Source organism: Lithobates pipiens, unplaced genomic scaffold (genome assembly GCF_037356315.1).
Source record: "Lithobates pipiens isolate NorthernLeopardFrog02 unplaced genomic scaffold, aLitPip1_a1.2 Scaffold_25, whole genome shotgun sequence".
NCBI classification, from domain to species: Eukaryota; Metazoa; Chordata; class Amphibia; order Anura; family Ranidae; genus Lithobates; species Lithobates pipiens.
In genome coordinates, this window is record NW_027507787.1 from 55,737,411 (window position 1) to 55,763,854 (window position 26,444).

The 26,444-nt window shown below is 43.3% G+C and overlaps 1 protein-coding gene across 3 annotated transcripts in view; it reads left to right on the plus strand.

The window, feature by feature from the left end:
* PSD (pleckstrin and Sec7 domain containing) overlaps window positions 1-26,444 on the plus strand; it is a 711,875-nt gene that overhangs the window by 311,857 nt on the left and 373,574 nt on the right. For all 3 annotated transcript variants that reach the window (XM_077454479.1, XM_077454482.1, XM_077454480.1), the window contains one exon: window positions 7,339-7,782. In XM_077454479.1, coding sequence (XP_077310605.1) covers window positions 7,339-7,782 — 444 coding nt within the window. The remainder of the gene's footprint in view (window positions 1-7,338; window positions 7,783-26,444) is intronic.

Below are 26,444 nucleotides of genomic sequence, written 5' to 3' on the forward strand. Positions count from 1 at the left end.
GATAGTTTTATGGCATTTTTATTAATAATTTTTTGTTTACTAGTAATGGTGGCGATCAGTGATTTTTATTTTGAATGCGACATTATGGTGGACACATCGGACATTTTTGACAATATTTGGGACCATTGTCATTTATACAGCAATCAGTGCTCTGCAAATGCACTGATTCCTGTGTAAATGACACTGGCAGTGAAGGGGTTAACCAGGGGGTAGCAGTGTAGGGGTTAAGCGTTCCTAGGGGCGTGTTACTAACTGTGGGGGCTGGGCTTTGTGTTGGTGAACACTGATCTCTGCTCCAATCACATGGAGCAGAGATCAGTGTCTCCCCGTTCAGCCTCCCCGTGAGACGATCGCGGGTATGCCCGTGGCGATCAAGTCAACGGGACCCATGACCGGACTCACGGGGGTCCTGACCGCCACGCGAGTGTGCCGCTGGGAGCGCGCGCTCGATGGCAGGGAGGCATATAGAAATGGACGTACCTGTACGCCAATATGCCTGCCCGTGCCATTCTGCCGACGTACATCGGCATGCGCCGGTCGGGAAGTGGTTAATGACATAATTTCCAACATGTTTTGTTTAATGGACTTCTTCCTAAATTAAAACAAACCCAAATGTGCTCATGAAAATGTCCACCACCAACAGAAGCTATAGATTGGTTCTCCAAATCAGAGATTGGCTTGCATTATTGTTTGGAGGGTGAGGGTGTATAACATGGATGCTCAACCTGTGGCCCTCCAGCTGTTGCTGAATTACAAGTCATGCCTTTGGGAGTCATGCTTGTAACTGTCAGCCTTGCGATGCCTCATGGGACTTGTATAGTTCTGCATCCGCTGGAGGGCCACAGGTTGAGCATCCATGGTGTATAAAAAGGAACACATACAGTTTAATTAAATGTGAGCACAATACATGATTTTAAGTGTTGCACATGTGCAATAGAGCATACTACCAGGGCCGTTTTTAAGGTAGGGCAAAAGGGGAAGCTGCCCTGGTCCACCTAAGGAGAATGTCTTTTTTGACATAGTAGAGCAGAAACGCGACCAGAAGTTTAGTATTGAGCGGCCTCTGATCGTCCTCCTGAATGCCAAGCAAAGCCAGCTCCGGGGACCGGACCAGGGACAGGCCAAGGCATTCATTTATGGCTTCAAACACTGCAGCCCAGGGCAACTCCAAAACATGATAAAACGTCCCTACATCTCGTCGACACCTAGTACAGAGGGGATCTCTTTATGGGTACAATCTGTGCAGCCGCTGTGGGGTGTAATACACCCTATGGAGAAATGTTGTTTGTATCACTTTGTCTCTAGATGAAATAACCAGCCCTAAACTATCTTAAAAACAATCGTTCCAATCCTCTCTCTCCAGTGTGGGGATGTCCCTCTTCCATGCCTCCCACAGCCTCTCCAACTTGGGAGAGTCCACACTAAGTAAGGAAACATAAAAGGAAGAGAAAGGCTTGGAAAGTGATTTCTGAGCCAAAAGCTCTTCTATGGGGTCCATGGAGAGGACTGTGGGTCCCGGAAACTGCGCCCTTGCTGCTTGGCGTAGCTGGTGATAGCGAAAAAACATCCATCTGGGCAGATTCAATTTAGTGGAGAGGTCCTTATATAACATTAACCTTCCAGCTGGCATTACATCACCCAGTGTCTTTACCCCATACTTCTCCCACACCTGCAGGTCTGGGACGGTATGGAAGTGTGGGATCCCAGGGTTGCCCCACAGAGGCTGTCGGGGTGACCACACACCTGGTTTAAGAAACCGTTTCCTAGCTACCACCCATACCCTGAGCGTCGTCTTCATTGGAGGCGGGAGTCCAGGATATGCCTCAGAGCCCCTATACACTAAATTACTCAGGTCGCTGAGGGTAGAGCGCGCCAGCCTGGGTGTGGACCTAATGCAGCTATCCAGTTCATTAAAGAATGTGCCCGGGGTCCACACTGGGCAGTTCCTGAACAAGTAGTTAAACTTGGGGAGAAACACGATTTTTATTAAATTGATATGCCCCAGCAAATTAAGTGGGAGAGTTCCCCATGAAGCGCATCTGGCTTTGAGCTGGAGCAGGACGGGGCGCATGTTAAGTTCATAAAATGCAGAGGGATCACCACCCACCTGGACTCCCAGGTATTTAAAACTGGTAACCCATTGTAATTGAGTGTCGGCTGCAGCATCTCTCGACCCTGGGTCTAAGGGAAAAAGGACAGATTTGGTCCAATGTATTCTAATCACGAGAAGTGACCAAACTCATCAAAAAGCTCCAGAGCAGCCCGCAAGGAGGAGTCCGCATCATGCAAATATAACAGAGCATCATCAGTGTACAATGTGCAATGGTGAGCTGCGCTAAATAAATCTAAAGAGCTTGAGAAGCCAAGGACAGATAACCTGGCTATATATTGAATAAACTATACCCCCAACCACAAGGGTTCATATAAATAAAAATGTGAATAATCAGTGACTAAAATAAGTGAATAAATTAAGTACAGGAATAAATTAATTACAGTGCATGGTTAAATTAAAAAAAAAATAATAATAAATTGATTGTTTATATATAAAAATAAATAAATTCAAAAGTGAAAAAACCAAGCAGAACTGCAACATTAGTGACCAATCACGTGAGCCAACCTCAACGAGTGTACCTCAAAAATTCAAAAATAAATAAAAATAAGTGTATATATTGGATGGAAATTCAAAGGAATAATGAATCACTTTGTAATTTGAAACATATACATAAATAATAAAAATAAATTTCATTCAGTAAATAAACATAAAAAAGAAAAGAAAGAAATAATAGTCCGCTCAGGTCCCATATATGGTGACCAGCCAAAATAGTAGTAAGTCATCCAAAGTGAAATGAAAGACTGACACCCACATAGCTTCGTGTAGACAGGAATCCAATGCAGCACCTCCACCAATGAGTAATTAAAGCCGCTTACCAGAGCATAAGATCTCAGTGTTAAGTGAGATCAAACAGTCATGTATAAGAATAATCTAGATGGACCGTCACAAGGAACTACACCGAGCTCTCCTCAACATTAATTCCAATCGGTTAAACGATAGTCCCCCAATCCATGCAAAGAGACAGAAGGACACTCGCATAGCGTAAAAACCATTAAGTTGATCTTTTTCATATGTAAATCTGGGATTCTTCCACCGTGCATCCATGAACAGACTGATCCCCGGATCAGTCTTAATCTCATGGAGCTGGAAGGGGAGAGATCTGTGGACCAAACCACTCACTCCCCAGGAGTAGCTAGAATATGCGGCATGATAATGTGGGCCTACCCATGCTCTTCTAAGACCAAGCACTCGGGACCCCACAAAGTGGGTCTCCTACAATATACAGATTTGAGGGGTATATTTTTTCAAAAAATTTAAAACTAGCAAATGCTTGATCGCAGAATTCAAGCCTCTGACATTCCAGGAAAGCTCAGATAAACTAGCCATAGGGGGTACCAGAGTGACATGCATCCCAGGATGTAATCCAGCAGTTTACCTCCCCGGGGAGCAGCAACCCCACCCAGGCACAAGGCCTATTGTCCCCATACGTAGAAACCGTGTGGCATGTAGATCTTATGAGACTGAACCTCTTACCATACTTGAGTCCATTAAAGTATATTACTATAAAGAAACCATGAAAAAAACAAAGGCTAACCAAAACCAAAACAGGTCAACAACGGCTGACTGCCCCCTCCCCCCACCCCGCAGACCCCCTAAACTTGAGTCCTGCATAAATCCCCAAACCCCCCAGTCCTTCAGAGTAACCTACTCAGGGAGGCGTGTGCCAAACAACTAGGGAGACTCGTTCACCATCTCTCCTCAATTGCACAGAGGGGGGAACCACAATCTCAGCCAGTAAAAGGCGCGCATGGCCTCCCTGCAGGAGTTGCTAGAGAACTATTAGATGTATATTAATGTTTGCATAGAAGTTCAGTTCACCTGGCTCAACCAGGGGTAACATACCTTAGATACTGGGTTGCATACAAACCAGAAACTGTTCAGGAGAATAGACCACTGAGGCCCAGGAGTGAAAATAAAAATGAGAACATAAACCTACCAATGCAGTGTGTCCCGGGCTATCTGAATGGGCGGGCACTAAAGATCTGATGACCAAATCCCCCAAGCAACCAAGCAGCCTCACCCTTGCAGTAGAAATACAGGGAGCATAAGACCCTCCATAAACCCCATAGCCCACACCCAACACTGGAATCAAACAGGTGCCGCCAACACCTAGGGAATGGGATAATAGTATCTGCTCATTTCAAGCAGGCAGTGTCTCCAACCATGAGGCAGCATGTCTGCAATTGTCTGAAGAATCGGACAGTTTCCGTCGACCACTCTGAGCTTAGTATAGAGGGTACTATACTTAATCCCTTTCGCCCTCCTGGTCTAATAACCTCCGCTGTTTCTGAGTCTCCATGGTGTAGTCTGGAAACAGGAGCAGCTTGGAGTTTTGGTAGGTAATCTCCTTCGCCAGTTGTGCAGCCCGCAGGAGTTCATCCTGGTCCCGGAAATTTAACAGGCGCAACATCAAGGTGCGCGGGGGGATCCAGCCGGCACCCGCTATGGCAGGACCCTGTGAGCTCCTGCTATGGTGAAGTATGGGGACAACTGTGCCCATGGGAGCAGGGTACGCAGGAGATCTTCCACGAAGATGGTTGGGTTCTGTCCCTCTGCCCCCTCCACAAGGCCCACGGATTTTGGCCCTCTGCTCCGCTACCCCCAATCACGTGCGGATCTTATCCGGGTCCTGTCTAATCAGGCTCACTTCAGTCTGAACAGCCTCCATCTTCCCTGTCAGAGCCGCCTGGCACTCCGAGATCGCTGCCATCACTTCATGTATGTCAGGGAGAGACGAGGTAGCAGTCTCCTCAGGCGCCGTCTACGTTGCCATATTGAAATGGCCGTGCGGGCCTCCTACTCCACGTGCTACAGGAATGTCCAGCGCCGGCATACTCGGGGGAAACCAGAGCTTCTTACCTCCTCTGGGTCCGGCAGAGGATCGGGATGGCATGGGGGGTCAGGACAGCTAGCCCCAGGTCAAACAGCACAGGCAGCAGAATCTACCGGGATCGGTCACTAACAGAGCTCCGGAAAGCACGTCTAGTCACGCTGACATCTTGGACACGCCCCCAATTTCAAGCATGTTTAGGCGCGTTTAGGTGTATCAAGAGCTTGGGTATTTATTCATTTCATTGGCCAGATTATTTTATTTTGGCCATTAACGCATGTGTAGACACGTACGCTTAAGCACATTAAGCATTTTTTATGCTCAAAAGCGCCTCTCCTGAGCGGGCAAATTATGTTTTTTTTCTACCTCTAAACTCCTGTAAAACGCCTATAGTGTGCATGGACATATAGGTTAACATGGAGGGGGGGGTTACAGGCAGAGGAAAAAAAAAATCTAAAATTCCTGTAAAAGCAACTTCTATGAGCTGCAGTGTGCATGAGCCCTAAAGTTCTATTCACATTCACACCTGAGCAATCTGATCAGCCCACAATTGGAAATAGCGGCAAATTGGGGACGCTTGTACAATGCCATTACTTTTTAATAGCACCCCATGATTTTGCCGCAATTGTCACATGATAAATTGTGCTGTAATCATGGCAACTCAAGATGCTTTCGCTCAAAAGAAGCTCCTGCTCTTTTTTGAGCGACAAGTGTTGTGATTTTCTGTGGTTGCAGCACGATTCCTCACACGAGACAATAGTAGCAAAATCCGCCGCGATTGGGGTGCCATTAAGAAGTAATGGCACCGCACAAGTGTCCCGGTATTTGCCACAAATTTGAATCCCGGGAAGAATGGCGGCGATTCCTACCGCTCAGGTGTGAATGGAGCCTAACTGTTTTGTCTGGAGTTCAGCTTTAAAATGTAAAGCATGATAACTGTTTTCCTCAGGTTGACTGAAGGGCAATTAAGACGAGAGGAGCAGCAGACTGAATTGTTTTAGGAAAAATTTAAAACTCATAGACCAGCATTCATGATGTATTTTGGAGGCAAAAGTCATAGTTAAGACAAGGAATAATGAGGTCAAGGCTTTGGAGGTCTCCAGATTTGGGAAGGGGCATATTTTAAAGATTTTATGTAGTTGAATGCAGAAGGATTTACAAGTTGGGTAGAATGGCATTTACAGTTTGTGATATCGTATACTGAAATGGAAGAGGAAACTAGCTCAGTTTGTCTCCCTTTTCCCTATTCCTACTTTAATAGCAAAAAAGAATTGTGCTTTTGAAATAGTATGCAACGTAAGGTAGCCCAACCAATCAGAATGCATGCAATAGCTGATGTTAAATCAATTTTGCTTGTAATAGGTAAATGTATCATTCTTTTTGTACTGTATTGTAGATTAAAAAATGTATATCTTTTCTTTCTTTTGCATGTAGCACTAACCCCTGGAGAGGCTGCTGGAAATAACTTGGGTTCCCCTTACTTGTTCAGAGGCAGAAGGACACCAACCAATTCAGGCTCATTCTAGGGGTGTCTATTGAAGATTTCTTTTATATTTTGAACAAAATGCAGAGAGGAGGGTTGATGGTTGCAGGACACTCAAGGCACAAAATCTTGGAGGACAGACTCCCTGAAAAATCCTTGCTCCAGCACTATAAGGCCCTATAGTAGCAGACTCAAAAATTATGCTGAATAAGAGGGGGCAACCAGTACATTTGACACCCTCTGAGAGCAGTCAGTCTTTGCAGAAAGTCTAACCCTCAAGAAGTACTTCCATACCTGAAGCTATAGGTGAAAGGTCCTACTCACAATGTCCAGGGGCAGCTTTTGTCCATTTCCCTTGCAACACACTTCAGTGAAAGGGTTCCCTCTCCAGCCCAGCTTCCACAGGTACATTTCTTTTCAAGCAGGTTTTTTTTTCAGGCCCTCAGCCCATAGCACATGTTGAGGCCTAGTAGCAGTAGTTCTGTGAAATACACACAGGAGGCCTCCCAGGGAGAAGCCCAAGGGAAAGAGAGAGACTGATCATATCCTCCTAAATATCTTATCCCCAACCACTCCTCAATCAGCCTCCCAGGGATTGGCTGGGGTGACTTTTCATACCACAGGGATTGGGCCTTCCAAAAAGGTAGGCAGAAGCAATCATCCACCAGATTTGGGGATAAACCTGATCAGAGGTTTGCAGCTCAACTAGCTACAGAAGAGCTATACGTTTAGCCAGCCCAGGCAGGGGTGCTGCTTGCAAATAATCTATGGTCTGTTTTAAATGTTACTTTTTAGTACCGTAGGAGATCCTATAGTTAATTTCTAATGTATTTATAAAATATAATTACATATTCCCATTTAAATTGCAATGTAATTGTAATGCCTTACATTTGTTTATCTTAAATTTCTTAGGGAGGCTATACCGACCCCCCTGCGATCTCCAGTGACATTCCGTCTATGTCATCGACTCTCAGAAGATGGCATGGACTCCTTCAGCAAGCATTTTGAGAGCATCATGGAATCTCACAGAGCTAAGGGTACATCATATTCAAGCTTGGATTCCATTGACATCCTTTCTTCCTCTGTTCAAAACCAGAATAGCTTTTTCACATTTGACCTTCCCACATTAACATCTGAAACACAGAAGCAGATTTGTAAGAATGCTCAGCTTATTGAAGACAACTTTGCACCCTTGGCTCACCTAGAGCTGGACTCTGGGACGAGTTCCGCGACTGACTCAGCCTGGAGTGAGAGAGAGGAAGAAACAGTACATGCTATCGGAGCTGAGAAAGACAAGCTGCATAGCCCTTCTCCATCCGAGGACAGTTTAATCATTGCTGATGCCATTGTACACAGGTAGTTTTTTTTTACATGATGCACATATAATTTATTCTGTTCATAATCTATTAAATACTACACTTAGGGCTTATTGTGGCCTTACCACAGGCATGCTGTTGCTTTGAAACAAAGCATAAAGCCAAGTCGGGTTATTTATAAATGTGCTTAGCAGAAACACAAAGCAGGCAGAACACTGTACAATAAATGGAGTTTAAAAAAAAAAAAAAAAAAGCAGGGAGGATAGCTCACTCAGACAACCATCAAAGTTATGTAACTGAGCTCTCCTCCAATCATGAGTTAACTGGAGAGAACTCAGTGGGATATCACTTCACACCTGCTTTTTTGTATGAATGAAAGCTGAAATGCAGACTGTGGTGTGGTATTCATAGAGATAAAAATTAATAGCAAAGTTCATAAAATTGGATGATGGTGATAGCAATCCCCTCCTATATCCTAATCAGATAAATTGCTAACTCACCAGAGATCCAGGCTGCCCTATCAGGTGGAGCATAAAAGCACGTACAAAATCACAATCACTGGGGAAAAAACTTCCATCTCCTCCAGCCAGTCACATGATCCAAACGTCCTTTCTGTAACTGGAACTTCAAAAACATCCAAAAATGCACCCATGCACACTGGGCTTAAAAAAACAGCAGTTCTAATGACAGAAAAAATGCTCATATAGAGTGCTTTTGTACAGGTGTTTAGAAGTGTTTTTGAGCGTTGAGCTTTTTTTTTTTCTGCCGAAAATGCCACACAAAAACGCAAACCTGAGCTTAAATTATGCCTCTAAAAGTCATAATGTGCTCAGACACATAGAATAACACTGAGCTGCTTCTACATGCAAAATGCAAAACTCTTGTAGAAGGAATGTTTCCCAGTGTGCATGGACCCTAAATAATACATGTTTTACCAAATGTTATAACATTGTTTACAGTTTTATTTAAAATACTTCTTTCCACCTTTATTTACACACGTTTAGTCATATCATCATTATCTCAACGTAGCATCGCAAAGTTGGTCAAGAGTCTTCATCCACTACAGAGCGTTCAAATCATCCTGTTCTGTTCTGTTCATTCCACATATAGATATTTTATACCATACTTGGCCAATGCCCCTGGATGCTGGAAATCACTGAAGTAGACATTGCTACTTTAGTGATCTCCACTTGCTTCCAGGTCTTACGCTGAGCTACTGGCCTGTTGCATTTTGAGCACAGGAGGTTGGCTACTCAGCCCAAGTGCCATTCAGAGAATGCTTTGCCTTTTCTCAATGAATGCAAAGCGTTCTCTGATGCATGAGGTGGAGAGATGGGGCAGTGACATCTGAGGCAATTTTGTATCAGATTTACATGCATCTATACAGACTGATACATGTTACGCAAGTTGCGCAATTTGTTGCACAGAGGCTGATTTTTTTAATTGTCTATGGTAATTTCATGAATTTCAGGGTCTTTCTCTCAGTGAAGTTGAGTAGAAAGTGACATTTATTTTACAAGGGTGCTTTAATGAACATCTTCTAGCAGCATGTGTACATAAAGCAAAGACAACTTTAGGTACCTCCATGTAAGACATCCACTTCTAGAGTGCCACTATGTAAAAGCTGAAAAAACGACTGCATAGGTATCTGAATGAAAAGCACCAATAATGGCTGTGAAAATCAAGTAGACCTGTAAATTTAAAGTGGATGAAAAGTCTGAAGGTTTTTTTACCTTCATGCATTGTATGCATGAAGGTAAAACACCTGCTTTATACCCTCTGAGCTCTCTCCTGATCCAGCAATGTGCACTAGAGCCTTTGCTTTCCCAGGACTCCCTCTCCTCATTGGTTGTCAATCACAGCCAGTCAGCCAATAAGGAGATTGGGGTGGAGCCAAGCTGCAGCTCTGTATGTCCTTTGGACACACAGAGCATTGCTTGGGAGCGAGCACACACCAGTTCCCCATAGCCTAGCATCTATGTCAGGAGTATTGGTGGGGGACCTGAGAAGAGAAGAATCAGGGCTTTTCTCTGCAGTACCACTGCAAAGAGCAGGTAAGTATAACTTTATAGTATAACTGCTAACTGGGACCCTGTTGTAGAAATGCACTACTTTCTGTTCCTCTGACAACGGTTTTACCAAACAGGAAGTGAGGGAAAATCCACTACAGGAAAACAGACAGCAATAACAATCTGACCGGGCTTCTATCCCTCACCTAATCAACTATAAAAAAATAAAAATAAATAGTCAGCAGGACAGAAAACAAATGGGAAATCTAGAGCCTTGAATAGCAGTAAAAAACAAAACGGAGGTGCTAACCCTTCCTTACTCTTTCTAAAACTAAGAAAAAGGGTTTTGCTGGAGATACATACACATATTGTTATTTGTGTCCCTGTTGGTTAGATTTTCTCCCAGCTTCTCTTTTCTGTGAAAGTGGTCACACAGATTTGAAGTTGGCAAAAAGTCCATCAATACCCACAGGTACTCCTTTCTTAGTATTGTATAAATGCCCAAATGTCAAAAATGTATGTTATAAATAACCCAAAAGTCTTAGCTTTCTAGTTACCGCCTTAATTTTATGGATGCACAATTAGGGTAATAAATTAGCAGCTATGAAAATAACATATATATATATATATATATATATATATTATATGTATATGTTTAAAAATGGGAACGTTATCACTTCTAAGATTTGCAGCAGTTCCGAGGTTCAATGTCATTAGTAAATAAGTGCTGACGGTTGTAGCACAACAGTTTGGAGCAAAATAGTTTAAAGATTAAAGATTAATAAAAAAAAATGTTCACATAAAATGTACATTATTCAATATGCAATAGTGTTGATCATGTTGTAAAGTGCTGCGCAAACTGTTGGCACTATATAAATCCTGTATAATAATTAAATGCCCCACACGGTATCTAAAATATTTAAAAGTGATGTAAAAAGAGTACTCATGCGCAAACCACAAAGGGGAAAGAATAATGTATAAACCTATCAAAGTAGCTGCCAACATGAAGGTGTTCTCACACTAAACATAAATAATAATAATAGCAGTTAATGTGGCGCTTACTAATTACCAGTGAATAATAAACGACTAAATACTTTTCAAAACAAGTGCAAATAGTCCTCAAAAAATGTCTTTAAATAGTAAAGTGAACAAGTCCCGTAAACATGCAAAGGAAATCCACACAAATAAATCCACGCTGTGTATCAAATCATCAATGGAAAAGTGCAAGTGCCAACATCCAGATAATCTCCACCAATCGATGTGCGGAACACTATTTCCCCCAGCCTCTCACCTCATGTAGCAAAACAATAGGCCTCACTGTAGACCAGTGTTTCTCAAATCCAGTCCTCAGGCCCCCCCAACAGGTCATGTTTTCAGGATTTCCCTCAGATGAAACGGCTGTGGTAATTGCTAAGGCAGTGAAACTGATCAAATCACCTGTGAAAAATAATGGAAAACCTGAAAACATGACCTGTTGGGGGGGCCTGAGGGCTGGATTTGAGAAACACTGCTGTAGACTCACACACTGATCGATCGATTCCCAGAACACTCCTCAGCATGGTCGCACTCACAGGGCAATAGGACACTGATTGATTCCCAGAACACTCCCCAGCATAGTCACATCCACAGGCCAATGAGGTTCAGTTACATGCAGAAAAAAGGGGGCTCCCATAGTGTAATAATTCTCAAAACTACATTTTATTAAAAGTAGCAACTTACATTCAAAATTAAAATCAGACAGTGCTGTGTATTCAAATACTTCTGGTCTTGGCCGCAACCGGAAGCAACGTCACCCAGGTCTCTCTGACGCGTTGCGTCACTGTTCACGTGACTTTTTCAAAAGTGTGTGAGTCTACAGAGAGGCCTATTGTTTTGTTACATGAGGTAAGAGGCTGGGATAAATAGTGTGGCACACATTGATTGATTGGTGGAGATTATCCGGATGTTGGCACCTGCACTTTTTCATTGATTTGATACACAGCATGGATTTATTTGTTTGAATTTCCTTTGTACGTTTACAGGACCTCTTCACTTTACTATTTAAAAAAAAATTTTGATGACTATTTGCACTTTTTTTGATTGCTATTTGCAGGCCGATTTTGCTTGTTTTTGCACATTGAACCTTTCAAGTTGTTTGGCAGCAATTGATATTATTGTCTTTCATTTTACATATTGTTTATTATTATTATTCACACAGGAATTTGTCATAGACATATTTATTTATTAGGATTTTCTGTACTGTTATTTAACTATGAATTGATTATCATTAGCATTTTTTACTGCTATTTTGCATGTGTATTTATATATAGTGTTTTTGCACTTTTGAGAAGTATTTAGTCTTTTATTATTCATTGGTAATTAGTAAGTACCACATTACATGCTATTATTATTTAAAAGTGATACAGTTATTCAAACTACGAAGAAGACACGATATTACACTTTTACATTTTACACAAGTTCCAGTATAATAATACACAATATCTTTAGATAACAATCTTTTATAAGTCTTTGTATTGTGAACTGCAGTCCTAACCTGTGATTTATGTGTGCCTAAAAACAGCACAAATCCATATATTTCCACTGGAGGGAGCTGTGAATACGAATAAGCATTTTCCTTCATTAGATGTTGGCATCTTATATAGAGATGCTGTACTTAACATTGACCATTAACCTGTTTTTTTTTTTTTTTTTTTATTATGCTAAAGTCAACAGAGGATGTGATACTTAAACAGGACTTGTGCTCTATCACTCCAGTGCATGACTGTAGATGTGTGTGTTTTGTTATCTTGTTTGCTAGCATTGAATTGAGATTATAGGTAAACTACTAGTGCGCTATTTATACATGTTTTTGCCGTTCACCTCATTCGCTGCACGTTGATTTCTATGATCTGCTAAAAGGTGATTGCCAATATAAGGTTAAATTGCTCAGAGGCAAGAAATTAAACATGATCAAAAATGGGCCCTTATTTATAATTATTGATTCGATCTGGTGGGGTTCATGGAAGACGCCTGGTTTTATTGTAGTGTTTCCAAAACCAATCTTTAATTTGTATAGATGTATCGTATTGGGGATATTATCAGGTCTTTTGTTATTAAGTTTGTAAATTGGCCTCAAATTTCCATTATGCAACCACAAATGCAATTGTCAGACCTAACGATTCTCTTGTCTGCCAATCCCGTTACAGATCTCAGACATCTAGGGGTGTGTAGGTTGAAAGCATGCCATGGCTTTCTTTAAACATAAATCCATCTAGATTAATGAAATTCAATGAAAGATGACTCTGGAATACTATATCTTGATAACATTTCCCTAGGGTACAGTTTATGTGCTTCTTACTTAAAGGTATGTTCCACCTTTTGTAAAAAGGTTGCAGGATATGACTATGTTTCATGTCACATCCTACATATGGGTGTAACATGAAACATGGTCAAAAAAGTGGCGTTGGACTTTAATCTTTTCACTTGAGTTTGTTAAGTCTGCCAGTGTCCCCAAATGCAGCTTCCTGTGACAACGATGTTACACTGCTCCTGATTTCTAAGAAGAGTTGCCACTCTCATGTAATCAATGCCTGCTTGCACTACAATGGGGTGAAAATTGTTACAGGGAGCTTGGCTTTTAGCATTGTCACTGCTGATGTACAAGCCTATAGCTGGTCAAATCACCACCTGGCCACATGTAGGCCTACCCACTACTTTCTATATTGACAGCACTGCATCTGTTGCTGAAACTCTGCCACTGCATGCTGCAGGGTCTCGGAACAGGAGCATGTAAGACATAAGTGGGAGATTTGGCTTAGACAGGAAAAATAAAAGTTTTTTTTTGGAAGCTTGTGTATCACATAGTAATTAGATTTGGGACTTGTTTGGACTGTAATGCCGAAGCCTTTAGATTTATTTTAAGTGGCTTTGCATATAATGTATACACAACCCCAGTTCCAAAAAAGTCGGGACGACATAAAAAAAGCACATGTTTTATTCATAATAGAAAACATTGAGTGTTTGAACTGAGGAAATCTACGAGTTTAAGAAAAGAGTATGGTAATTTTGAAATTGACATATCCAACCATCATATTCCATTGACTGTATGGAAACTAAAAAATACAGATACAGCCTTATATTTAGTATGTGTGATTCTATATATTCTTGGCAAAACCGTTTTGCAATCACTCTATGTCAAGTTTCCCCTAAGATCTTTGTGTTTTATGGTATTGTTGTTTATTGTATGGGAATGAAGGTGTAATGAAGAGTGCAGCCCACATGTTTTTGGGCACATTGCAACACAGAGGCTGGTGTATGGTGCGGTGGGGCAGAGATCAGTGCAGTGATGATGCACTGAGCACAATGCATCACACTGTTTCCTTTTCTTTTTAAACATACTTTATTGATATGTCACACAGACATCTGATAAAGTTCAATTTCCAGCCAAGAGGTGCAAGGCAGTGGATTGCCTCACACTGTTCTGTGACAGAACAGTGTGAGTTAATCCACTGCCTTGCACCACTTGGTATGCAGTACTTTTTTCAGTGCACCGTGCCCACACATAACCTCAATGGAACTACACCACATCTGAGAGCCACAAACCAAAAACACTATTTTATTCAAATTTAATATTCAAAGCAAACTCCCCCATCCATCCATGTCTCCATGCTTTATTCTGTTGAGAAATCACTTAAAAAAAAACCCACCCCTAGCATTTGTGGTTGTGGCGATTTAGAGCAGTGATCTCCAAACTGTGGCTCGCGGGCTGGATGTGGCCCTTTGCTTGCCTTTATCTGGCCCTTGGGGCACCACTGGCCTCGATTATGCAGAAGGACCTGGGGGAGGATTCATCTATCCCTGCCCTATCCATCAGTGGACCCCCAGTCCCACCATCTGTATTAACTCCTGAGTACCTGAAAGAGAAACTTCAGGCATTGTTGCAACAATGATCCCATACTATTTCTCAGACAGTGGGAAAAATCTCACAGGAATTAGGGGTGAAATTGATCAGCTTGGAGAAGGTTCTGACACTTTAGAAACTAAGTTTGATGACTTGGTTCAGTATGTTGATGTGCTAGAGGAAGCTAGCTGGCTACCCACAAAGTAAGGGTATGTTTCCTTGTACTAAATGTCAGATCTGCCCCTTGGTCCATAGAATTTCTACTTTTGTTGATGCATTGGGCAAGGAAACATTTGAAATTTGTGATCTGATCAACTGTTCTACATCACAGGTTATCTACCTAATAACCAGCCCATGTCCTAAAATATATGTGGGAAAAACAAAAAGATCTCTAAAGATATGGATTGGTGAACATTTATGTGAGATTAATGACAAAGGAAAGATGCCAGAAAAACCATTGGCAAAACATTTTGCATTATACCATGGCGGATCCTCTAATGGTACGATAGTCAAGGGAAATTAATGCCCTAAAACTACCCCCCAGACGAGGTGACTTCGACCACATACTTCTACAAAAAGAGAAGTGGTGGGTGTATAAATTGAAGTCCTTCGTTCCGGTGGGGCTAAACACAGAGTTAAATCTACAGGTATTTTTGGAGACGTAATTAATTTATCTACTGTCCCATAGGTGGGACTGCATACTTGTGGTATACACTTTTGTGGTGATATGTTGCTAGCCTCATTGTCCTTCTTGACCCATGACATATAGAGGTATATGCTTGCCTTATTTGTCACGTCATGATAAAAAAACCCTTGTGTAAGTCCTGTTTTGTATGACTGTTGTTTTGTATTTGTCTTTGTCATTGTTTTGTTTGTTATGTCGCTATTTCGTTGTCTATCCCTAAACAACTATGCCAAGTCACTAGATAATGCCGTTAAATATATTTCTGCATTCAATTTTGGTTTCATTATGATTAGCTTTAGCTAGGGATATACCGTGAAGACTAGCTAAACAGACAAATTGTTTTTAATACAGGGCAATATCCCTTTAAACTACAAAAATTTTCATTGGCAACAATCACTGGCAAATTCATAATATAAGGGCATGTGACTGTGAGCCAATGAACACCCGAGAAGAAGCTACGATACTAGAACCAGTGAAGCGTGTTGAGATCACACCACTATTCGGTCCTAACATGTTGCTAAGAGTGGAGTGAGTGGTAAGCTTGGCGTGGAGGGGTTACGAGCATCCCGAGACATGGCAACGGCAGCTGCTATGATTGCACATAGTAATCGGCACAATATAGCCTGGATTTGAGTGCTTACCAGCGGCAACCCACCTCCAACATTTCAGACACCAATTGGAGTGTGGCCGAGTGGACCACAGACGGACCTTGCTGACATACCATAATATCCTGGACACTGAGCAGAGTGGTAATGTATTGCAATACTTGCTGAACACCATCTGAATTTAATTGCTCCTGAAAGTGACAGTCTTCAATCACGATCCTCTACATATATTTATGAGTGATATGGATATTATGCTTTATAATTTGGTCCGTTTAAACTGACAATTGGTTAACCCGTCGCCAACCATTCATATATACTAAGCTGGCTGGCTGGTATTGGAATGTGCTTTGGATTTGTGGAATAATCTCTTTTGGAAATGACTGACTAGAAGTTTGCTATAGGTGCAGCTTAGACAGGATTTTTCTGTGCTGGCACTTCTATCCAATACTATTATAACCATGTTTTCCGGCGCTAAAGGAGTACATATTTCCTCATATGTTGAACTTCACTGCCACTTCTTTGATAATGAATATATGATGAATGTAATTATACTTATATAACTTTCTCTAACGGAATATTAATTAACTACCTCATCCCCCTTCCTTCTCCCACTCCAACTTTGAATAACCACCTAGTGATTGGCTGAAACAGGGAATATAATTGATCCCACACTATTGAATCTAAATGCCAATTGTGGTCACAATGGACTAAAGCAACCTGTCCGGACTTGATTAGTGTTTTGTGTATTGTTTTATGTATGTCCTAGCTGTCCAAGTAATCTAATTAAATGTCTGATTGAATACGATCAGTTTTAAAGAACTGCACTTTTCTAAATATAATAATTTTTGATACCACAATAAATTGTTACGTTATTCAAACTTGAATTAATTTAGTCTGATCTATTAATTGTTGCTAGCAGTAACCCCTTATTAGCCTAGTTCTATCGGGCTGGGCTAATTCCCCCCCCCCTTTTTCTTTATATGCTTTAAGGTTACGGCAACAACACCCAAAAGGGTGAATGACCGTGTAATAGTGGTTAACTTGCTTTCCCATTCCCCTTTTTCCCTAATGTTCTTTTCAGTGTGAAAGTAGCCTATATCTTGACACACAGCCTTTGACAAGCTGTCTTGGCCCTATGTTTACTACTCTATCTCTTTAGCCTTCAAAGCTTCTAAAAAAGGATCTTTGAATCCATTTGTTTTCGCATCCTACCTCCCAAGTTCAGTCGTCTGCCTTCCTGTCACACTCCTTCCCAGTGTCTAATGGCATCAGACAGAGGTGTCCTTTATCACCCTTTCTCTTTTACTTGTGTTTGGAAACCCTTGCTTGTGGCCATTCGCTCTTACCCGGACATAAGGTGGGTTTTGGTGCAACAGAGAGAATACAAGCTTTCACTCTTTGAGAACGATATTCTCCTGACCATAAACAATCCCCTCTTATTGATTCCATCATTGCATGACTTATTGTCCGTTTTTGGCTCCCTCTCAGGTTACAAAGTCCATACATCAAAAACTGAGGCCCTCTCTATTCTCCTCCCTCCCAAATTTCTATCTATACTACAACAAGCATACCCTTATAGATTGTGTTCTCAGTCCCTTAAATTCTTAGGAGTGAACCTGACACCTACATACTCTTCTTCTTTATTTACCGGTAATTACCCTCCAAAACAAGGCCCATCCTAGTGCAGGCTCAGTAGTGTTTCCCCTAGATCTCAAGGTGGTTTGGGGCCCCGTGGTATCAAGTACTATTATAATAAAAAGACCATCCAGCGCTCAGACCAAGAACCTTCACCCATGGCATGTAATGGTTTCAACGAAGAAACCCTCCTTGGACTGGGCAATCTTCAGAAAACATAACATAAACTAGAGGGCGCAAATGCCTATTGCAGTGATGCCGAACCTTGGAACCCCAGATGTTTTGGAACTACATTTCCCATGATGCTCAAATACACTGCAGAGTGCATGAGCATAATGAGAAATGTAGTTCCAAAACATCTAGGGTGCCAACGTTCGCCATCACTGTCCTAGTGCATTACTACCAAAATTCTACCAAATTCATAAGACAATGTAATACTCACAAAGGCAGAATAAAATCAAGCTTGGCAATTGCACCACTCCAGCAAGTGAGATGGGCATCCCAATCGACTTACATGTTTCAGGGGACAGACCCTTCCTCAGAGCTATCTCAACCAGACAGTGTACCACTACTTATATGTTTGCACATGGGGGACATACCCTCCTCAGTGAGAAAAATGGACGGGGGCTTCTAACACCCCCTCTGCGCTTGCACACCAGTCCCCTGGAGCGCAAAAACGTAAGCACGGAACCGGAAGTGCATCATAGCAGGGCAGAATATGGGCGGGACATGCGCCTCAACAATCCTTTGGTTCCTGACTTTAAATACCTGCATTACCCCAGAGGTACCACATATGTCACTTGAATACATTGACACAAATTTGCCCCCTTGCTTTTCTCGGCTCCCCCCCCCCCCTTTTTTTTTTTTGGTTGTTTTTGCTTTTTTATAGTTTTTTTTTACATTTTCGTTTTTATTATTTTTTATTAGTCCTTTGTAATATATTTTTAGATTATATATATATAAAAGGGCTGTTACTGATTACAATTTTTGTGTTTGATTAATTGATTTTATTTTTAATCGACTAATTTCGATTAATTATAATGCACATACAGATCCAATTACTTTTAGCTGATCTTCTTGCGTTGCAACTCTGCATTGGTAAATGTGGTATACACTATATACAATCACCCGACACTAGTTAGTTTCCATGACTTAACTTCACAGTTCACACAAATACGTTTTAAATTCAAACTGTAGCACTGAAGTTAGTAATTTTATTTTCCACAGTAGCGTGACAATCCCTCCACCTTCGGTCTAACTAATAACTCTCACCTTATAGCATGGATCCCTGTGCAAACAGGTGGTCATGCAAGCGGGAATTAAAAGGGTTAACACAGACCAACACAGACCATAATCTTCTCTCACGTCTCCTTAGATATCAACAAGGATGCCAGGTCATGGGTAGAAAGAAAAGATCTAAGTGCTCACCACTTAAATATAAGATTTAATTTGTTTGTTCAAACACAAACTACTCACATAAAGATGATAAAAACGCAGCATGTAAAGCCAACAATCGTGTTAGTTCTGCAGGGCAGCAGCGGGTGACGTCATGCGTAGCTCCTCGCCCACACGCGTTACGTTCAATCAGAACGTCGCACTTTCAATGACAATTGCGCTGTCATGCTACGCTGTACCCAAATGAAATTTTTATCATTTTGTTTGCACAAATAGAGCTTTCTTTGGTGGTATTTATTTGCGACTCAGTTTTTTCTCTTATATTCACCGACCGACACAGCTCCTCTCTGTAACTAAATGGGTTTGTTAGCATGCCATTAGGAGAACTAGGCAAAAAATGGTAACACAATACACAGAACTTTAGTCCCGCCCCGGGGGGTGGACCCTGTGCTAACAACCCTCCCTGCTCCCAGGCAGAACTCAGTTTTATTTTGCCTAGTGAAGGAGAATGACCTAGGAACCCTGCAGGCCCTTTGGTCCATTTTTTTTCTGCAGGTTTGATGTTTTTTGCGCAAGATAAAAGATCCTAGGATCTTCCATCAACTACCGGCTGGGTGACAGGCTGGTTAAGTTATCCTTGTAGTCTCCCCAGCCATCGAGCGTGTGCAGGCCGCAGTTAAGGCTCGGTAGGCCACGACATACCTCAGCTCCAGAGGTGGTCGTGAGCTTCAATGCTCCGGGGTATACATATGACCAGGCTACTGATGTCTGGATCATAGTATACTGGGCCAGCAGCTACCCTGTAACTGTGCAGGAGTAGGTCTGTGATGGAATGTCTCCCAGCTCTTCAGGACTGGTAAGCACGACTCTCCCTGCTTCGGTGGGGTGAGCAGCTGGGCATTCCCTGGGAGGTCGATTCGGGGGCCACCTCACCTCCTTCTCTTCTCTCTTCTCTCCCACGTCCCTATCTCCCCTCCTTCCCCCCTCAGGGGGGGTGGCTAGATGTGCTGCGGGCAGTGTGTGTGTGGGTTCGCTGGGTCTCTCACCTGTAGGGGGCTCTGTGCGGCTAGCGTTGGTCCTGGTCCCGGTCTGTGGAGGTGTTCTTGCTGAATGCAGGCAGCCCTGTTCTGTGTTTTTTCCTGTCACCGCATGGCGCTGTCCGGTGGCCATTTTGACTGTGGGAAAAGCAGGTTCCCCTTGTGAGCCTCAGCAGCCATTTTCTATAGGATTTTCCTATTAGTTGCATTGGCGGCCCTTTTTTTTGAAGCCTGAGCACTCTTTTCACCACAGTTCTCTTGTTACAGCTTTACATGTGCTCTCACATGCTGTTTCCTGTGTATACAGGATGCTGGATGGCTCTTACCTGAATGCTGGTGCAAGTTCTGCAGATCATTTCACCACTATTCTATACAGCTGCTGTAGACACATTTTCTTCACTCTGCAACTGGGTAACCTCCTAGGGACTACATGCACGGCTAGTGACATTCACAGAACGCCCCAGGGTGGTGAGTCTGGTGCTATATACCCCCCCCCATGCGGCGGCAGCAGGAGGGTGGGACCTTCGCTGTCCTAAGTCCCTTGACGACTGCCGCTGCGAGAGGACCTCCTATCTCAAGGTCCAATCTTTCACCCTGCTGTACCATCGCTGGCTTTAACGGCATGGCTATTGAGAGCCAGGTGCTGAGGAACCGGGGTCTGTCAGACTCGGTGATTCCAACTATGCTGAGGGCGCGGAAATCATCTTCACGGAAGATATACAATTGTACCTGGAAGGCCTACATCTCCATGTGTGAGGAGAAAGGGTGGCATCTGCGCTCCTTTTCTATAGCCAGGATCCTGCTGTTTCTTCAGCAAGGAGTAGACCAGAAATTGGGGCTGAGCACCATTAAGGGGCAAATTTCAGCCCTGGCTGTCTTTTATCAGTCACCCCTGGCATCTCACTCATTAGTGAGTACCTTTGTTCAGGGGGTTCGACATGTAGTCCCTCCGGTGCGTCCACCGTTACCCCTATGGGATTTGAACCTGGTGTTGTCAGTGCTTCAGAAGCCGCCGTTTGAGAATATCAGGGAGATTCCTCTGCTGACCCTTTCACAGAAGGGGGTCTGTCTAGTGGCCATCACATCGGCCTGGAGGGTTTCGGAATTGGCGGCCTTGTCATGCAAGTCACCTTATCTGGTCATCCACAGGGATAAGATGGTGTTGCGTCCACAACCGTCCTTTCTACCGAAGGTGGTTTCGGCTTTTCATATCAATGAGGACATTGCATTACCATCGTTGTGTCCTAAGCCGAAGCACCCCAAAGAGGTGGCCCTTCACGCTCTTGATGTGGTTAGGGCACTGAAGGTGTACTTGTCTGCCACGGCTCCCTTGTCAGACTCACTGTTTGTTTCGGTGGCTGGCCCAAAGAAGGGTATGGCGGTCTCGTCGCCCACCATTTCCAGGTGGATCAGACGGATTGTATTCCAAGCCTACACCTTGAAGGGGCAAGTGCCCCCCTTTCCAGTCATGGCCCACTCTACAAGAGTGATCCGAACGTCTTGGGCCTTCCGACACCAAGCGTCTGTAAGGCGGCGACCTGGTCGTCTGTCTATACGTTTACCAAGTTCTACAAGGTAGACGTCAGTGCATTGTCTGATGCCTGTTTTTGGCCGCAAAGTTTTGCAGGCGGCCGTGTAGTTGCAATTGCGATTTTTTTTCCTGTTTTTTTTTTATAAAACGCAGTACTGTTTGTTAATGCACTGTTGCATTACTTCTGCAAAAAAGGTTGCGGTGTTGGGGATTTCTCCTGTTGAGAATGCCCGGTTATGGTGGTGTGTTTTTCCATACACTGCTGTTTTTTTTGTGGGTTTAGTCTCACTAGTTCGCACTTGCCATGGTGGATGAAGTTTTATTGCTGTTTTTCCCACCCCTCGTTTGGCGCTGCTTGGGGACATCCCATTTAGTTACAGAGAAGAGCTGTGTTGGTCGGTGAATATAAGAGAAAATAGGATTTTTGTACTCACCGTAAAATTCTTTTCTCTGTAATTCACCGGCCGACACGGCACCCACCCTTCCTTTTCTCTACGTTATACTGCTTGTTGACGTACTGAGTTCTGCCTGGGAGCAGGGAGGGTTGTTAGCACAAGGTCCGCCCCCTGGGGCGGGGCTAAAGTTCTGTGTATTGTGTTACAATTTTTTGCCTAGTTCTCCTAATGGCAGGCTAACAAACCCATTTAGTTAGAGAGGAGCTGTGTCGGTCGGTGAATTACAGAGAGAAGGATTTTACGGTGAGTACAAAAATCCTATTTATTTATTTATTTATTTTTGCGATATAAGAGAAAAAATATTGGAAATTTGGAAAAAAAACAATATTTTTTTCTTTCTATTTTAACCACTTTCAGACCGGACCATTTTGCTGGTAAATGACCAGAGGTCTTTTTACACTTTGGCACTGCGCTGCTTTAACTGGTAATTGCGCGGTCATGCAATGTTGTACCCAAACAAAATTTGCGTCCTTTTCTTCCCACAAATAGAGCTTTCTTTTGATGGTATTTGATTGCCTCTGCGATTTTTATTTTTTGCGATATAAACGTAAAAAGACCGCAAATTTTGAAAAAAAATGATATTTTCTACTTTTTGTTATTAGAAAAATCCAATAAACTCAATTTTAGTCATACATTTAGGCCAAAATGTATTCAGCCACATGTCTTTGGTAAAAAAAAAGTCAATAATTGTATATTTATTGGTTTGCGCAAAAGTTGTCACATCTACAAACTAAGGTACGTTTTCTGGAATTTACGCAGCTTTTAGTTTACGACTGCCTATCTCATTTCTTGAGGTGCTAAAATGGCAGGGCAGTACAAAACCCCCCCAAATGACCCCATTTTGGAAAGTAGACCCCCTAAGGAAATTGATAAGAGGCATGTTGAGCCCATTGAATATTTTATTTTTTTGCCTCAAGCGATTGAATAATGACAAAAAAAAAAATTTTTTTTTTTTTTACACAAAGTTGTCACTAAATGATATATTGCTCACACATGCTATGGGCGTATGTGAAATGACACCCCAAAATAAATTCTGCTGCTTCTCCTGAGTATGGGGATACCACATATGTGGGACTTTTTGGGAGCCTAGCCGCGTACGGGGCCCCGAAAACCAAGCACCGCCTTCAGGCTTTCTAAGGGCGTAAATTTTTGAGTTCACGTCTCACTACCTATTACAGTTTTGAAGGCCATAAAATGCCAAGATGGCACAAAACCCCCACAAATGACCCCATTTTAGAAAGTAGACACCCCAAGCTATTTGCTGAGAGGCATGTTGAGTTCATGGAATATTTTATATTTTGCCACAAGTTGCGGGAAAATTACAAACTTTTTTTTTTTTTTTTTTTTTTTAACAAAGTTGTCACTAAATGATATATTGCTCATGCATGCCATGGGCATATGTGAAATGACACCCCAAAATAAATTCTGCTGCTTCTCCTGAGTACGGGGATACCACATATGTGGGACTTTTTGGGAGCCTAGCCGCGTACGGGGCCCCGAAAGCCAAGCACCGCCTTCAGGCTTTCTAAGGGCGTAAATTTTTGAGTTCACTTCTCACTACCTATTACAGTTTTGAAGGCCATAAAATGCCAAGATGGCACAAAACCCCCACAAATGACCCCATTTTAGAAAGTAGACACCCCAAGCTATTTGCTGAGAGGCATGTTAAATCCATGGAATATTTTATATTTTGCCACAAGTTGCGGGAAAATTACAAACTTTTTTTTTTTTTTTTTTTTTTTCACAAAGTTGTCACTAAATGATATATTGCTCACGCATGCCATGGGCATATGTGAAATGACACCCCAAAATAAATTCTGCTGCTTCTCCTGAGTATGGGGATACCACATATGTGGGACTTTTTGGGAGCCTAGCCGCGTACGGGGCCCCGAAAACCAAGCACCGCCTTCAGGCTTTCTAAGGGCGTTACAGTTTTGAAGGCCATAAAATGCCAAGATGGCACAAACCCCCCCCAAATGACCCCATTTTGGAAAGTAGACACCCCTAAATTTAGGGGTACACTAGTGAGACTAGGTAATAAATGGCGGGTTCCCTGAAACTATAAAAAAATAACTAACCAACCAGCGTCACCTGTAACAGTTATATGGTGATCACTGGTGAAAGGGTTAACTAGGGGGCAATTAGGGGGCTTTATGCGGTAGTATATGGGGGTCCCTGGCGCTATAAAAAGCTGCAGCGAACCTAAATACCTACCTGCCTAACTAGCGTCACCTGTGACACTAATACAGCGATCAGAAAAACGATCGCTTATTAGGCTGGGTTCACACTGGAGCGATGCGGGAACGCCACGAATGCGCGGCGGGTTCCCGCATCGCATGCCTCCCGGCGGCAGTTCACACTGCCCTATGCGAACTGCTGGGAGTGTCAGTGAAATGTTACTGACACCCCCAGATCAGTTCGCATATCGCAGTGCGATCTGCAAACTCGGATCGCATGGTGTGAACACCCATGCGATCCGATTCTGCTGCGGGCCAAAAAAAGGGTCCCGTGCGAATTTGCGGCGGGTGCGGCGGGTGCGGCGAATGGCTGAACTCGAATCGCACAGAGATCGGATGTGATTTGCACTGCAGTGCGGTGCGAATCACATCCGTTCTCATAAACCGCTGCAATGTGAACCCAGCCTTAGTGACACTGGCGACGGGGGGTGATCACGGGGTTAAACCTTTATTGGGGGGGTTAGGGGGGTACCTTAGAACTAAAGGGGGCTAACCCTAACTGCCCTAACAGTTATTAGTCACAAATGACACCCGCCGGGTGATCAGGGGGTTAAACCTTTATTAGGTAATAAATGGCGGGTGCCCTGAAACTATAAAAAAATAACTAACCAACCAGCGTCACCTGTAACAGTTATATGGTGATCACTGGTGAAAGGGTTAACTAGGGGGCAATCAGGGGGCTTTATGCGGTAGTATATGGGGGTCCCTGGCGCTATAAAAAGCTGCGGCGAACCTAAATACCTACCTGCCTAACTAGCGTCACCTGTGACACTAATACGGCGATCAGAAAAATGATTGCTTATTAGGCTGGGTTCACACTGGAGCGATGCGGAAACGCCGCGAATCCGCGGCGGGTTCCCGCATCGCATGCCTCCCGGCGGCAGTTCACACTGCCCTATGCGAACTGATGGGAGTGTCAGTGAAATGTTACTGACACCCCCAGATCAGTTCGCATATCGCAGTGCGATCTGCAAACTCGGATCGCATGGTGTGAACACCCATGCGATCCGATTCTGCTGCGGGCCAAAAAAAGGGTCCCGTGCGAATTTGCGGCGGGTGCGGCGGGTGTGGCGGGTGCGGCGGGTGCGGTGAATGGCTGAACTCGAATCGCACAGAGATCGGATGTGATTTGCACTGCAGTGCGGTGCGAATCACATTCGTTCTCATAAACCGCTGCAATGTGAACCCAGCCTTAGTGACACTGGCGACGGGGGGTGATCACGGGGTTAAATCTTTATTGGGGGGGTTAGGGGGGTACATTAGAACTAAAGGGGGCTAACTCTAACTGCCCTAACAGTTATTACAGTCACAAATGACACCAATGCAAAAAAAAAAAAAAAAAAAAAAAATGACATTGGTGTCACTGTGACTGGGGGGCAGGGGTAATTGGGGGGGTGATCGGGGGGTAAAGGGGGGGTGTGAGTGTGCCTGGCATGTTCTACTGTGTGTGTAGAGTGTTGGTGCAACTTACTGATCCGCTCTCCTCCGTGTCGGAACGAAAAATACCGACACGGAGGAGAGAATACATCACTTCCTCTCCTGTGTTTACATTACAGGAGAGGAAGTGATGTCACCGGGGATTTCTATTCGTCGGGAGCGATCGCGAGGGGGTGGCCATGAATGAATGGCCGTCCCCTCGTCCGGGATCGCTCCCGAACGAATACCGACCGCCGCAGGCACCGGGCGGGGGCCCGATCGGGCCCCCGACCCGCGGGAGGCAAGGGACGTACATGTATGTCCTTATGCCTGCCCGTGCCATTGTACCGACGTACATCGGCGTGCGGCGGTCGGCAACTGGTTAAAAGAAATCCACTAAAATCGAATTTTGTCATAAATTTAAGCCAAAATGTATTCTGCTACATGTTTTTGGTAAAATAATTTCTGTTAAGTATATAATAATTGGTTTGTGTGATCACGGACATATGTACGCAAATGATCGTGTATAGATATGTGCAGATAATCATTGGGACATGTGATTTTAGTGGGACATATTTGGGGGACATGTGTTTTTATTATTTGGGGACATGTGTGTTTACACTGTTTTACACTAGACTGGTGATCAGTGAGTAAAAAGCTGTAAAAAACAGCTGATACTCACTGATCACTAGCCGGCTGCAGCGATCCGTTCTCCTCTCCTCAGCGACGACTTCGGTGAGAGGAGAGCCGATTGCCTAGCAACTGGCTGTTTGTTTACATCACATGACGGCTATGATTGGACACGGCCATCATGTGAT